Source organism: Gekko japonicus, unplaced genomic scaffold, assembly GCF_001447785.1.
Source record: "Gekko japonicus isolate JY-2015 unplaced genomic scaffold, Gekko_japonicus_V1.1 scaffold1627, whole genome shotgun sequence".
Lineage (NCBI taxonomy): Eukaryota > Metazoa > Chordata > Lepidosauria > Squamata > Gekkonidae > Gekko > Gekko japonicus.
This window is the reverse complement of record NW_015163652.1, coordinates 2,986-17,775: the sequence shown is the minus strand read 5'-3', so window position 1 is coordinate 17,775 and position 14,790 is coordinate 2,986. Positions and strand designations below refer to the sequence as shown.

Sequence of the window (14,790 nt, the reverse complement as noted above, 5' to 3'; positions counted from 1 at the left end):
AGCGCGCCGTGGGGCGAGCCGGTGTGTGCTGGGGGGACGGGGGGGGGCTGGCAAACAGCTCATCGGTGGGCCCCTCTGTAGGTGAGGCCTGCCTTCTCTGAGGCACTTTCCCTGAGCTGGGCTGCTCGGTTCATATCCCTTTCCTCTGAGGAAGGAAGGGGGCTGACGGCCCAGAAATGACGAGGCTGCCTTCTTGTCTTTTTGGGGGGCAGATGCGCAGGAGTACCTGGACGAAGTCTCCTTGCCGGACTTTGACTTGCTGAACGATCCCGGGGACGAGCTCCTGTGCGCCAATCTGATGAAGCTCATCCAACTCAGCCTGAACAAAGCCAAGATCCACTCAGGCCGCTCCTGCAAGCTCCTCATGCCGAGCCAGCTGGTCACCCAAGTGGGCAAGGAGCTGCTTCACTTGGCCTATAGAGAGCCCTGTGGTTTGAGGGGGGCCCTCATTGACCTGTGTGTGGAACAAGGGAAGGGGTGCCATAGTGTGGGGCAGATTGCTGTGGACCCCAGCCTAGTGCCAACCTTCCAGCTGACCCTGATCTTGAGACTGGATTCCCGCCTGTGGCCTAAGATCCAGGGACTCTTTAGCTCCGGCTCTGCTTTCTCTCCTGGTTTCAGTCAGTCTCTGAAGCTCAGCACGGGCTTCCGGGTCATTAAAAAGAAGCTCTATAGCTCTGAACAGTTGCTGATAGAGGAGTGTTGAAGCTTGCCACTAATTGCTCCTGGAAGGATGTAACTGAGCATTTAACTCTCCTTAAGATGGTGGCCAGCACCGAACAAAACTGGGAAGGCATCTTACTTAAAGGGCTGTGGAACATAAGCTGGTTTTTTGAGATGCGGATCCACAGCCACGGTAGGTTAGGTTAGACAGAAGTTTGATTTACAGAGGTAGTAGGCAAGTAGTCAAAAGAAGAAGGCAAGACTTGAGAATAAAACTGCACTCTCTGCTTTTTAGTAATTCTGACAGGGGAAGAAATGTCCACTCTTGACTAGGCCTGGACACTGTGCTAGCTTTAAAACTCTTGTCTGATTATGGGACAGTTTTCTCTTTGACTTAAAGAAGTACTTTTCCTGACAGCTGGTGTTATAACAGCAGCAGGGCTGCCAATAAGGGTACATGAAGGTTGCCCTTTTTTTTTTTTTTTTGGTAAGCTTTTTTTTTTTAGGAAGATAGCAGTAGCTAGTAATCAATGGATATCTGTGGGTGAGGTGAATGATTAGAGCGTTAAGGTCTAAAGGGACCAAGAATGCGTAACATTGTCCTGAATAGATGGACCTGAAGAAGCTCCACTACTGACACTAGGGCAGCTACAATAGGGCAGCTAAATAAGGACTTTGGAGTGAATGGGGGGTGTCAGTCCACTGTGCGCCATCATACTGTTCTGTTGATTTGTCTGAAGGAAGCCTGTGGGCACTAAGTGGATTGTGCCCCATTTTCTGAGTAGGAATCATGGCTATGTATGTCTGAGGGAGGTGTGAGGGGATGCAGGGAGGGATTGGGTGGGGGGCAGGAACCCTCGCGGTCAGTCTGTAGCGCTTCCATTGATTATGCCGTTCACATGGAGTACACTTGATCAAGGTGTTGTTTTTTTGAAGATTTCCTATGCAACTTGTTTTTGGTTTTTGTACTTTTCTAATAAAAACGTTTCTAATACACTTCTGTTCCCTTGATTTTCATCCATCCACGATGGATGGGTTGGTTGGATGGGGGCCAAAGATTGTGGGAGTTGGGAAGGAACAGACTTGCATTCAGTTCTTCGATGGTTTCTAAAATTGGTGAGCAGTGTTCAAGCCAGTCTGATGATGTTAATCCCCCGCTTCTGTCTTGTGGAAACACCACTATGCAGCTATGCCCTACTCTTGAGGCAGGAACTATTGGGGTGGGAAGGTAGGTGTCTTGTTCCTTTCATCCTGAAGAGGCAGTGGTCAGTTCTGGAATGGTAAAGGGTCAGAACTTTAATGGTACTCCATTGCTTGCTGGGCCTAGGGTGTTCTTGCAGCTGGTAAATGCCTGTTCAGCATCAGTCTGCCAGACATGCTAAAAGGAAAAAAATGGGTTTGGAGGTCTACAGGGTTATGGGCAGATGGCTCCTTGGATGATGAAGGCCCCTTGCTGTAGGAGTAATCAAAGGTGCTATGACAGTATTGTTCTCTAGCCTTTTAATGGTTGAAAGAAGGGGCAGCTGCCTCATTAGTTGCCACTGATGATCATCTCAATATTGTTCTTGGGGATACATGCCTACTGCCCTTCCCCTGTTCCTGGAATTCCATTGCATCAACCTTCAAAGGATGGGAGCTGGCACTGGATCTCATGGAAAGAGCTGTGGTGATAATCCAACTTGGGTTAAGAGAATCGTACACCAAAAGGGAGAATTTCCCTGCAACTGCCAGTTAATGTGCATTCTGCCCCCCCCCCCCGCCCTTATTGTGTACATGATTTTATAGCTGTTTGGGTGTGGTTTAGCTATCCAGCATAAGTACCTCTGGTCTGGAAATAGCACCTGAATTTGTGAAATATTACAGCTGAGTAACAAGGCAAGCTCAGCTTTCTGTTGCAAGGCAAGTCACGATGCTGTAGTCATCAAGCTTTTCCTGGACTACAGCTGGTACTCTTAGCAAATCAGTTAAGTGGTGTAAGTGTGCCTGTGAAAACTCTTCCTTGGCCAGAGCTACTTCTGACGGACGAATTTGCCCCAAGGAAGTTGAACTCTAAACTCTTTTCAATAAAGAGAATTTAGGCCCTGTTCAGCCTTTGAACAGCTGCCCATTTAATTGGAAGACCTGGACTGAAAGCCAAATCTCACTGAAACTACGTTTTTAATAAGTTTGGATTGTGCTATAATAGAAACAAGGACCTGCAAGGAGACAGAGAATCCATCATCCTCCCCTCTCCCCCTTAGCTGGCTTGCCCCTCCATCTTTGCTGGGTAGTTCTACTCTCACCCACTGTGGGGAACCACAAGAAGCTCAAGGGAGGGAGAATCCCCCCACAATGCTCTGCCCACCCTCCACTGACTCTTCTGCCAGTCTGGCTCCCTGTTTGTATCTTTGGGGGGGGATCTTTTACCCCCTTTCATTTTTTTTTAACTATATTTTTCTGTACTCTTGGGTGGGTGTCCCTTAAGTTTGGTGAAAAGTCTTCTGTCTACATCAGTCCAGTCCATACATTTTCTATATCTACATATGAAGCCATGTTGACTATTACATTTGATGACAAAACTAGAATCTGGGTCAAGCATATATCTCATGCACACTTGGCATTTCTGAGGTAATTCTAATTTGGTCTCATATTGGTACATGTGGTATGAGACTAGAAGATTGCTGCAACTAACTAATTGAGCCCGTAACATGGAGACCCCCTTTTCTAAAGGCTGAAAATGTATTGTGATGCATTCGTGTAAGTGCTCACTACAAGGCCCATTTTGTGTATCTGATGAAGATGGGGAGACATGGTGCATGCCACTGGTTTGTGGGCTATGCAAATTGTGATATAATAAGCATAGTTCTACAAGGGGCGTGAACGTTCTCACAAAACTTGTGGAATCTCCCAACCAATCCTGTGAATCATGTACCGTGCAGTCAGTTTTACAATGCTAACACATCACAGTTCAGCTAAAGCATGATGTCAGCATGTTGGGGTTTCATTTTTCAACTCAACTATGGGCATTGCAGAAACACTGACTACAGGGAGGTGGTCTCTTGGAGAAGCAGACCTTAAGGAAGTCACACATTCAATGACAAAGCACTGGAAGGCCCAGCACTCTTTTAATCTGTGGAGCGGGGGAAGTATCAAGATGTGGTAACCACAAAAGGCTGGTAAAAGTGTGCAAACGTATCTCTTGCTGAAATAGACTAGTCATTCAAGGCTTACCTAAATTGTGCACTAGGGCAAGGATGAAGTTAAGTACAAATACACAGGCAAGCCCTCTCCACAATTAGGGCTGTCATTGAATTTGGGGTGTGGGGTGTGTGTACGCGCTGGATTTGAGCTATCAGCCTAGGTAGAATCTCAAAATCCACTTGAGGGCTTGATAAGATGTCAGCTACAGCCCAAATGGAATGATTCCCTGTCGGTGCAAATCCAGAAGTGTTTGCAGAGACGATGGAACATCTGCCAGGAGGATCGCTGACTCTGTGATCATCTTAAACTAAGCATAGCAACACGAAGCTTGATCGCTGTTTCTATTATTGTTTTTTAAATTATTGTTTTAATTATTTAACTACTATTGTTGAGACTATGTGACTTTGTAACCCGCCCTGAGCCCATTTGCAGGGAGGGCAGGATAAAAAGCTAAATAAATAAATATTCTCTAATTTTCTTATATGCCCTTGTGCCTGTCAGTCCTCCTTCCTAGCGTGCCAGCTGTAAAAATCAGCAGTTGTTATCTCACTATAGTGCCGAAACACTCTAGGCAAAAAGCCGGGGGGGGGGGGATTGGAGAAAGGGCAGCCAATACGGGAAATGGCACCAATGTAGGTGGGGAAGTCTGAAAATCTGCACCTGCCTGTCCAGATGGTGACCAGACTAGCTTTAAGTACAATCTGACTTGAAAGATCATTCAGTACAGAATTGAGGGAAACACAGCGAGGCAGGGGAAGACCTCACAGTTGAATGATTGCAAGACACTGGGAGGCCAGGCTGAGTTGAACATCCCTGCGGAAGCTGCCACAATCACCTTATGCTGCAGCATCATTGCACTTTCCCAGCATGCCAAGTACAGTATAGCAGTGCTGGAGAAATGCAGTTCTTACCCCAACTGCTAGAGGTCAAAGGGACTTGGGAGTGCATATCCCCCCCCCCCCCCGTATTAAGTGAGTCTGTATTCCCTGTACTGCATGTCTTGTTTTCTGCCCCAGGCTTCCTCAGGTGGACTGTCCCCCAATGCCATTTAAAAAGTGTGTTATGGATGTTTAATCGTTTAAATGTTTGTTAGCTTTTTGTGTTGAGGAAAATTCATTGAAAATAGCTAAACAATTTGGTGGGAGGGGGGCAAGAAGAAAAAATGGTTTTGTGACGTTACAAGTGCTAGCCAATGAGTGCTGTACAGAACTGGCCTTTGCTGCAAACTGCCCTTCTCCCTACCTCAAGCTCAGTCCTGGGCAGACTATGGTATGTTTGCATGTGATCACAGTGAGGCTCTTCTGCACAGGGGTCATTTCGTAGAAAAAGAGCTAGGGGAACTCATTAGCATGACTCATTAGCATATGCCACACCCCCTGACATCAGGGGCCCGGCGGTGGACCTGCAAGGCCAGCGGGAGTGCGAGGAAGCCCCGCCAAGGCCCTCCCTGGCCCCAGGCAGGCAGGGGTGGGGAGAGGCGGGGAGGAAGCAACTTACCCTCCCTCTTCTCCTGCCTCCTCCTGGCTGAATGAGGGCTGGAAGCAGGGCAGCCGGAAGCAGGGGGCGGGGCTTCATCATGTGCCCCACCCCCCTGCACCTCACCCAGGGGAACTGCGTTCCCCCGCGTTCCCCCCCAAAATGACCTCTGCTTCTGCAGCAACTTGACTGTATAAGCAATTTGCTGCTGTTCTTTGCTGTCAAGTCACAGCTGACTCATGGTGACCCCGTGGGATTTTCAAGGCAGGAGACATTAAGAGGTGGTTTGTCATTGCCTGATAGTACACTGATGGAAAGAACACAGTCCAGATTTCTAAGAGCAGTGCTCCAAACACCAAGGAATATGTCAAATGCAGCTATAAAATTGAACGCTGGGATGGTAACGGACAGTGGAAGCCAGATTATGGGTTGCAGTTGTATTATACTGGTTAAAATTGGCCTCTACCACAAATGGTCTTGCACATCTAATTCTGAATGATAATTTTGTCCCTCCCTGGTTGAGATTGCTGAGGAACAAATTAGATTATTATGGTTTGTCTCAACAATATCTACTGTCCATGAATATGGCAGAGGCTGAGGTCTTGGTTAAACAAAGAATTTTAGACGTGGAAAGGCAACATGACCTGACTAGAGTTAAGAACTGTTTACTGGAGAGATGCATCATGAATAAAGTCTCATCAATAAACAGCTTAGAAAACCCTGACTGTAGGAGAGCATACTACTGCATGAGGCCCTTCCCTCTGCTGTCCCGGAAGGCAAATATAAGACGATACCATATAAAAAATGCCTATGCCCATGTGAAGGTGGGAGTGTTGAGTCACTAGTGCACGTTCTCTTTGATTGTAAAATATATGAGCATATCAGGGAAATATCTATTAAACCTATAATTGATAGCCTGCTAGGCAAAGATAGAAGGGATGATCTTTTAATAATGTTAGCTGATAGGAACAGGAAAATCACTTTTAATGTCGCAAAATATGGCTGAATGGTTAGATATGGTTAGAATCTGGTTAGATATGGCCATGGGTCATTTTGTAGAAAAAGTGGTGCAGGAGCTCATTAGCATAACTCATTAGCATAACTTATTTGCATATGCCACACCCCCTGACATCGCCAGAAGTGTGTCAGAAGGCAACACCCACCGCTCAGGCTCCACTGGACTGTTTTGGATTGCTAGCTATGGGGGGGGGGGCATGCAGATCTGTCCTCGCAGAGGAGGGAGAGCTTGTACCTGAATAAAACTTGGTCTTAAAGGTGCCACTGGATGGGGAGGGCTCTGCAACTTACCTGGCTGCTTCTTGCTCTGACTGAGGGCTGCTGGGAGCAGGGGGTGGGGGTTGTTGCATGTGCCCACCCCCTGGGCTCTTTACTGCCGGAGCTCCGCTCCTGTGCGCTCCTACAGGAAATGACCCCTGGATATGGCTAACCATAGATAAGTAGTATCCAATAATATATGGTAACTTGAATTCTATTTATTTTATATTATGTAAACTACAGGGAGCTATAATTTTACTGATTGTTTAGATATATTTCAGAGTGCATACTGAGTGCTGCTGACTGAATAACTATGTCTTTTTAGCACTGATTTATCTACTAAATTTTTTGATGTATATAATTACTCTATAATCTGTAGTTGGCTCAATGTTTGTTTTTTATATTGTTTGTGTGCCTGGCTGTTGTTCAATTTCTGTACTTCTGAATCATTACTAAGAAAGTGATGGCCTTTGGGTAATAATAAAACACATTCATTAATTCATTCATTGCCTGACTTTGCGTCACAACCCTGGTATTCTTTGGAGGCCTCCCATCCCATCCAAATACTAGCCAGAGTCAACCCTGCTTAGCTTCTGAGATCTGATGAGATCAGGCTAACCTGGGCTATCCAGGTCAAGATACAAGCAGTTTAAGTTTTTACATATCCCTGGAGTAGCGTATGGAATGGGGCTGCGGAAATATCACAGACATTGATTGGAAAATGCCCGAGACATATATGTAAGCGACACAGTTCCACTTGCCCTGATCTCAACTCATGTTCATGTTGCAAAGAAGAACGTTTAGTAGGCATGCTATGATCTGGTTGTTCATCAATTCTTCAGCTTTCGGGATCTAGGATCAGCATTTCACAAGCAATCACCAGACTTCAGACAATTAAGGCAAAAGGACGTGAATTAAAGCACCGTAGAAGAGGCCGGACTGGGTTACATTGAGTGTGCGTCCTCCTGAGCCATGTGCTTTGATCATGAAGAATAAGGCATAACAATGACAATCTGTCAATGAAGTATAATCCAGCTGTTTGCAAATTAAAATTCAATAAATGCTGCCAGGCATGGGATGAAAAGGCTTCTATCTGGTCCTTGGACCTCACCATACAGACATGTGTGTCTTTGCACTTTAAGGTGGAGTTTCTCCCTCCCTCTCTTTGTTATTATGGTCCATGAGGGTTATTGTGTAACCGGCCACTGAAGACTTCATGTGAACACGAAAAACAAGATGACAGCCACTCCAATACTTCTTGCTTATGACAAACTTACCAGGATTCTATTGTATGTAGATTTTCAGAATGAGTCACAGAGCGTTGCATGTGCAGAAATCGGCACAATATTGATGTTGCATGGGAATAACTAGTTATTATGTCCAGAATGGTTGCTGGCACCTTAATGCAGGGGCGAATGCCTATCTGTATCAATGGTCCATGCAGGAATGCCTCCCTTTTGCATTGTGGGTCACAAGGTTTGCTTGCAGCTGTGTACATATCTCCACGCCAAGGTAGCTCCTTGGTTAGCAGTTTAGCTCAAGAGATGAAATTGAATTAGTCTGGGCGCCACTGGGCACGAAAACCATGCCCACAGAGGGATTGCCTTTGGATTGCCAAGTCCTGCGCTGTCCTCAATTGCCCGGGAGTCTCTGAGATGCCAAAGCACATGCTAGCCTCTTTCTAAGAAATGAGGGGTCTATTCTGCAGAACTCAGAGAACACAAACTTCTAGCAGGAAGAGGGCAGCTGAGAGGGTGGTGATTGGCTGCAGTGGGCAACCCAGCAAGGGCATCCAAGCACAAGAAAAGCATCACATGGTCCTCACAGGGGGAGTCTTTGCAGTGTAATGCAAAACCAGTCGTCATTGCTCTGGATGTTCCTCCAGAACATCCAGGTAGTGCCAGCCAAGCATCTCCTCCCTCTGCCTGGTATCAGCTGTTGCTTTTGGCCAATGAAATCAGCAGAACTCAGCCATGAGCTGAGAAGAAACCCATGAGAGTGGTGTGCAAGCCCTCAACCTTGCAAGAGACCCTTTCCAAACCCCACTGGGGACCCCCTGCCCTTTGGGACTTGGGGACCCCTTGCATGGGGTGTGTGGCTAAGGATCTGGAGTAGGGTTGCCAACTTCCAGGTGGCACCTGGAGGTCTCTCACTGTTACAACTGATCTCCAGATGTTCAGGTTCAGCTCCCCCAAGGAAAATGGCTGTTTTGGAGGATGGATTCTAAGGCGATATACCCTCCTGAGGTCCCTCCCCTTCCCAAATCCCACCTTCCCCAGGCTCCACCCCCAAAATCTCCAGGTATTTCCCAACCCAGAGCTGGTAACCCTAATCTGGAGGCCCAGGATTTACCTTCTCCATTCACCTAGGCTGCTGCCCTGACTGCTCTGGACTCGAGTCAAATTGCCCCTCATTAATCGCATGGTGGAGGGAAGAGGAGGGCTCTGCTGGGGACCTGGAGCTCTGAGGGAGCCCCTCTGCATTCATTAGAGCAAAGCTAGGGAGCCTTGTTTTTTGTTATGTTTTGCTAGCCATGCAGCATTTATAATACGGCTGCAAAACTATGCTTGAAGGCCTGGATCCTAAGCATGTTTTCCACAGATGGAAATTACTTCTCCCAGCAGGAAAGGAATTTTGCTAATTCTCCTTTCCACTGTAGAATGGGGGGTGAATTTACTGGGAATGGGGAGGAACACCGAAAATAAACCTGACATGCCTATGTGGCCCAGAAATGACGTAGGCACATCAGGAACATGGGGAGGGGGTGCTCTGGTTTTTGGGTGAAACTCTATGGTAGAATTATGGTAGAGTTTTGCCCAAAAACCAGAGTGTCACCCTCTGACGTCCCTGACATGTCTACGTCACTTCCAGGTCACGTAGGCATATCAGATTTATTTTCCGTGTTCTTCCTTGTTTTTTGGGGGGTGCTTCCCCTTAACTGACCGATGGCAGGGATGTGGGGCCTGAAAGTGGGGGTACCCTGCCCCCGCCAGGAGGCTGACATCCATACTGACTTTCTAGGTAGCCTTCAGCTTGTCACTCTTAGGACTACCAACTAATCATAAAAAATGGCCTAGCCTTGTCTTGTGCCATTAACAGCAGAAGCTTAAATGTAAAGAAAAATTAGCAGTAAATAAAGCTGTTCACAGCATAGAAATAAATATTATAATCTGCTAATGTGTGCACTTCATGTTGCAGTTAAAAGGCACAGATATAGGGCCTAGCTGAAAAGTTGGCAACCTGTATTAACTGTGACTTTCCCCACCAATAAATTCCCAGCCATGATATACAACACAAGTTATTGTAAAGAAGAGAGGGAAAATGAATGACCAGGTGCAGAGGACTGAATTCTTCTGTCTTTCATAGTCAATGTACAAAGAGGACACTGTATTCTTGGCAGGTGAGAACAATTAGGAAGAACCTATAGAAAGGCGGACCAGGGATTTCAGACCTCTCCTGTCTTGGATGGGGTTATGTTCCCCTTGAAAAGCCAAGTTTGCAGCTTTGGGATGCTGCTTGATATGACGGTCACCTTAGAAAACCAGGTGGTTGCTGTGGCTCAGAATATGTTTGCCCAGCCCTGACCGGTGAACCAGCTGTGTCCATTCTTGGGGCTGTCAGATCTAGCTACAGTGATCCATGCCTTCTATTTAATCTTTTTAACTTGACTAACAGAATTATTGGGCCTATACGCTTAGACAATCGTATTTAAGAATGCATTTTGATTGATTTAGCTTTTATTATTGACAATCCTAACAGGAGTTTTTAAACTGTGACTTTTAATGGTTTTATAATTGTTGTTTTTATTGGTTTTGGGATTTCTGAATAATGTTTTAACTGCCTTGAGTTCCACAAGGGACAAATTTAAAATAAATAAATAAATAAATATGATGAAAAATGCTCTCTGCTCCTGTCCTCTTCCGCATCTAGTCACTGTCAGAAAACTCCCGGGACAGTGACACAGCAAGCACACTCCAGTGCTCTTTCTTTGCCAGGGACTTCCCTATTTCCTGTTATTTCTCCTTATCTTTCCCCCTTTTGATTATGTTAAAATAATTAGTGCAAGTTGCCAGAGTACTCACATGTCCGGATTTCTTTCCCTTCACAGAGTATTTAGAAATAAATTTTTGAACTGAGGAGCAGATCCCTCTTGCCCCTTCTGCCACAGGCTTATTCATGTGCGCCCATGATGGACACTAGGGCAGCCCTCTCGGTGTTTCACACAGCAGCTGGTGAGGTATATTTTGAACTGTTGATAACCTATTGTAAAACCATTAGGTTTTGCTAGTAAGTCTTTAACCTGAAAAATAAACGTCTTCTGACTTTAAAACTAGTGGAAAACTGGTTATTACAGATTAAATCAATACAGCACAGAGCCGATCAAGAGGAACATTCAGCAGGGTGCAATGTCACAGTGGGGTTCAGGGAGTTACACTAGGATTGCTACAAAGCAGTTTCTCTCCTTTTTCATCTATGAAATATTAAAGTATGCATTTATTTCAAAGTTAGTCCCATTAATTTCATGGAAACTTGTTTCAACAGGAGTGGATTAGTCCAAGAGTTGCTATTTGCAGAGAGCAGCTGTGGTTCCCACAGTTCACTCAGTGGATGTTGAATCCAAACTGGCAATTGCGATAGAAGGAGATCTCCCGGTGCCATCTGGAGGTTGGCAACCCTAGTTAGGACAGAATCAGCATGTGACAATTTTTCCCCAGTGGTATAAAAACAAACATTATCATCTCCCAATGTTTGAGAGTTGCTTTTAAAGGCACAGGCATCATGGCTGGTTTGAAAGTTGGCCACTTGTGAGTGTGGTAAGATTATTGGGATATGTGGGTCTGGTTTGTGGACACTAGAAATATATGTAGCAACTAAAAATCGGAAAGGCTTCTGTAGATAACATTCTGAAAAATTTCAGAGAGATTAAATATAAAAACTATCTCCTCCTGTACTGCCAGTTGTTTGGCCCCACCTTCTGAGGTGAGATGAGTCACCATGAGTGGTGACTAGAGACTAGAGACCGGGCATTTTCAGTGGTGGCACCTCACCTTTGGAATGCCCTCCCCCTTGAGGATGACCTAGATTACTATCTTTTAGGTGCCAGGTGAAAATGTTCCTTCTCACCCGGGCTTCTAAATAAAGGGTTTTTAAAATCTTTTTAGAGGTTTTATTTTCTACTTTTTGTCAAAGCTCTTTTTTGTGGATATTTTTAATTTGGTAATTTGTTTTTAGCTTGTAACACACTGCAAACAGGATTCTGGAGAGCCAGGATATATATTTTCCTAAATAATACTGTCTGTCTGTCTCAGTCACAGTGCAATGGTTACTATTCAAGTAGCTGCTTTTTGCAACTTAATTTTAAATATTATTCAAGAGCTCAGCCTTACTGAGAATTTGCTTCCCCTTCCTGAGATCTCTTCCCCTCCCACACATGTAGGAGAAGGGCTGTGTGGATTAGTGGTAGAACCTCCACTTCCCATGTAAGAGGCCCAGGTTTAACCCCAGACATCTCCAGTTAAAAGGAGGCTCAGGTTGTAGGTGATATGAAATACCTCTGCCTGAGGCCCTGGAGAACCGCTGCCAGTCTGAGCAGATACTACTGACCTTCACAGAGCGATGGTCTGATACAGTATAAGGCAGCTTCATGTGTTCAGATATACACTGCAATCTGCCATGGTGCTCTGTGGAGACCCTTGATTTAAACAGATGGAATAAAGAATTACACTGCTGCATTTTTGAAGTTGCTGTTGCAAATCTTCCGTTTTTAAGATCCTCCGGGGGGGGGGAGAATAAACCTCCCTGGAGAAGAGCTGTAACTGATTAATCGTCTTGAATTTTGCAGATGGGGGTCAGGATTTCTTAGACTCCTCCTGACCAGCCTCAGCTTTTCCCCTCCCCTTGTCCCCTGAGCAATCCTAATTGCTCACAGGAGAGGCGTCCCTACAGCCATCACCTGAGGTGCAGTAATTACCGTTTGCAAATAGAAGACGCTAGGGACCTGCTGTTGTCATTCTGGCCTTAATGACAACATTTTCGTTTCCCCAGCTGTAAAACCAAACCACTAACAACTCCCCTCTGCATAGTCTGGTGCAGAGAAAAAGACAGAAAGGGTGTGCATGTGTGTAAATATGCTGCTAATAATACATATCTTTTCCTGTGCATTTAATAATTCTGTGGCTTTTTTCCCAGGACATTTCTCACTGCTGTGTTTTATAAAACAAACCGTGAAAGAACAACATTCCTTAAACTGGGAGGCTTATTTAATTATGTACTGTAATTCAGTCAATATAAATGGCCAAAAAAAATGTTGGTGTCAAAGTTTTAAGATGAGGAGTGTTAAGTCGTGCGCTTAACAAAGAAGTCGGAGAGTGATTCAGCAAGAATGCGGTTTATTCTTCAGCTCTGTTACTTCTCCGAACACGGTACAACGATCGCCAGCCAGAACCCATCATTCGAACCAAGACATTCGCTTAGGTACATTGGCGCTCTGCGCGATCTCTGAGACCTGCGTAGCTGTACAGGTTCAGGGCACCTTTCATTCTGGGGAGTATTGCACGACTCTGGGACCTCAGAGTCAGGAGCACTTCCATCACTAGCAATGGGTCTTTGAGTAGGGGTCTGCCCTGGCTCGCGGACAGTACTTGGGCCCTCGGGCACATCAGAACTCACCTCCGGAAGAGGTTGTGGAAGGTCCTCGGAATCAGGTAGCTCGGCAGGTTGCGAGGTGGGGCGGCCAGTCGCCCACCGCTGCCTCAACTGGTCCACATGTCGCCTCCATTTGCGCCCGTCCGCAAGCTGGACTACATACATGCGGGAACCCACTACCTCAGTTACAGTGGCTGGAAGCCACGAATGTCCCCCAGCATAGTTCTTGGCGAACACAGTATCTCCGCACTCGTATGTGCGGACCTTATTGGGAACACTCTGCTGCTGGGGCCTCAAGTCGTTGAGGTCTGGATGCAGCCTATCCAGCAAAGACGCTAGGCGTCGCCCCATCAATAGTTCGGCCGGGCTGCGGCCTGTGGCAGAGCACGGCGTTACGTGTTGCCGTAGAAGGAATGACGCTAGTTTCACTCCCCAATCCCCGGATGTTAGCTTGGCAAGCGCATCCTTGGTCGTGCGGACCATTCGCTCTGCCTGCCCGTTCGATGCTGGGTGGAACGGGGCAGACGTAATTTGCCTGATGCCATTGTTAGCCAGGAATTGAGCAAACTCTTGCGACACGAACTGAGCGCCGTTATCGCTTACCAGGACATCAGGCAACCCATGCGTGGCAATTAAGCGGCGCAACACATTTATAACAGCAGTGGAAGTGGTGGTAGACATTGGCGCCACTTCCAACCATTTCGAAAAAGAGTCCACCACAATCAAAAACATTTGACCCTGTACTGGGCCCGCCAAATCTATGTGCAGCCTCGACCAAGGCTTTCCCGCCGATTCCCATTTCTGTGGGAAGGCGGTTGGCGGTTCGGGTCTCGCCTGCTGGCATGGCGTACACCCCCGTACCCACTCTTCAATGTCAGCATCCATCCCAGGCCACCATACATATCCCCGGGCCAGAGCCTTCATATGCACCATGCCGGGATGGCCCTCGTGTAGTGATTTCAGCACTTTTTCGCGCCAGCGTTGCGGTACAATCACTCTGTTCCCCCACAGCAAACAGCCCTTTGATACCGACATTTCGCTTTCCCGCGTTTTGTACGGTTTGAACTCCGGCTCCAACGTTCCTGCCGGCCACCCCCTCCACACCCAGTTAATAACACGACTGAGCACAGAGTCTTTTGCTGTCGCAGCAGCAATGTCCTTAGCAGACACAGGTGCCTCCGGCAGTTCCTCGATAGCTAGAATGGAGCAAGTAGGAGCAGGGTCCAAGTCCTGGCCGGGCAGAGGGCAGCGGCTGAGCGCATCAGCGTGTCCAATGGCCTTACCCGGCCTGTGCTCCAGGTCGAACTCGTAGGCTGAGAGGAACAAAGCCCACCGCAACATGCGTGCGGACATAACATCAGGGAGTTGCCGGTCCTGGGCAAAAATCCCTAGCAGGGGCTTGTGGTCTGTCACCAGTATGAATCTCCGTCCAAACAAAAAGTCATGAAACTTCTTAACAGCGGAAACTAGCGCCAAAGCCTCTTTGTCAATCTGCGCGTAGTTTCTTTCCGCTGCTGTTAGCGACTTGGAATAAAAGGCGATAGGGGCTTC

The 14,790-nt window shown here is 46.7% G+C and overlaps 1 protein-coding gene across 1 annotated transcript in view; it reads left to right on the top strand.

Moving 5' to 3' along the window:
* The window catches only part of DDIT4 (DNA damage inducible transcript 4), a 1,982-nt gene extending 855 nt beyond the window's left edge, over window positions 1-1,127 (top strand). The window contains exon 3 of the mRNA XM_015407682.1: window positions 213-1,127. Within this exon, the coding sequence (XP_015263168.1) occupies window positions 213-706 (494 nt within the window). The 3' untranslated portion in view covers window positions 707-1,127. The remainder of the gene's footprint in view (window positions 1-212) is intronic.
* The last annotated feature ends 13,663 nt before the right edge of the window (window positions 1,128-14,790 follow it).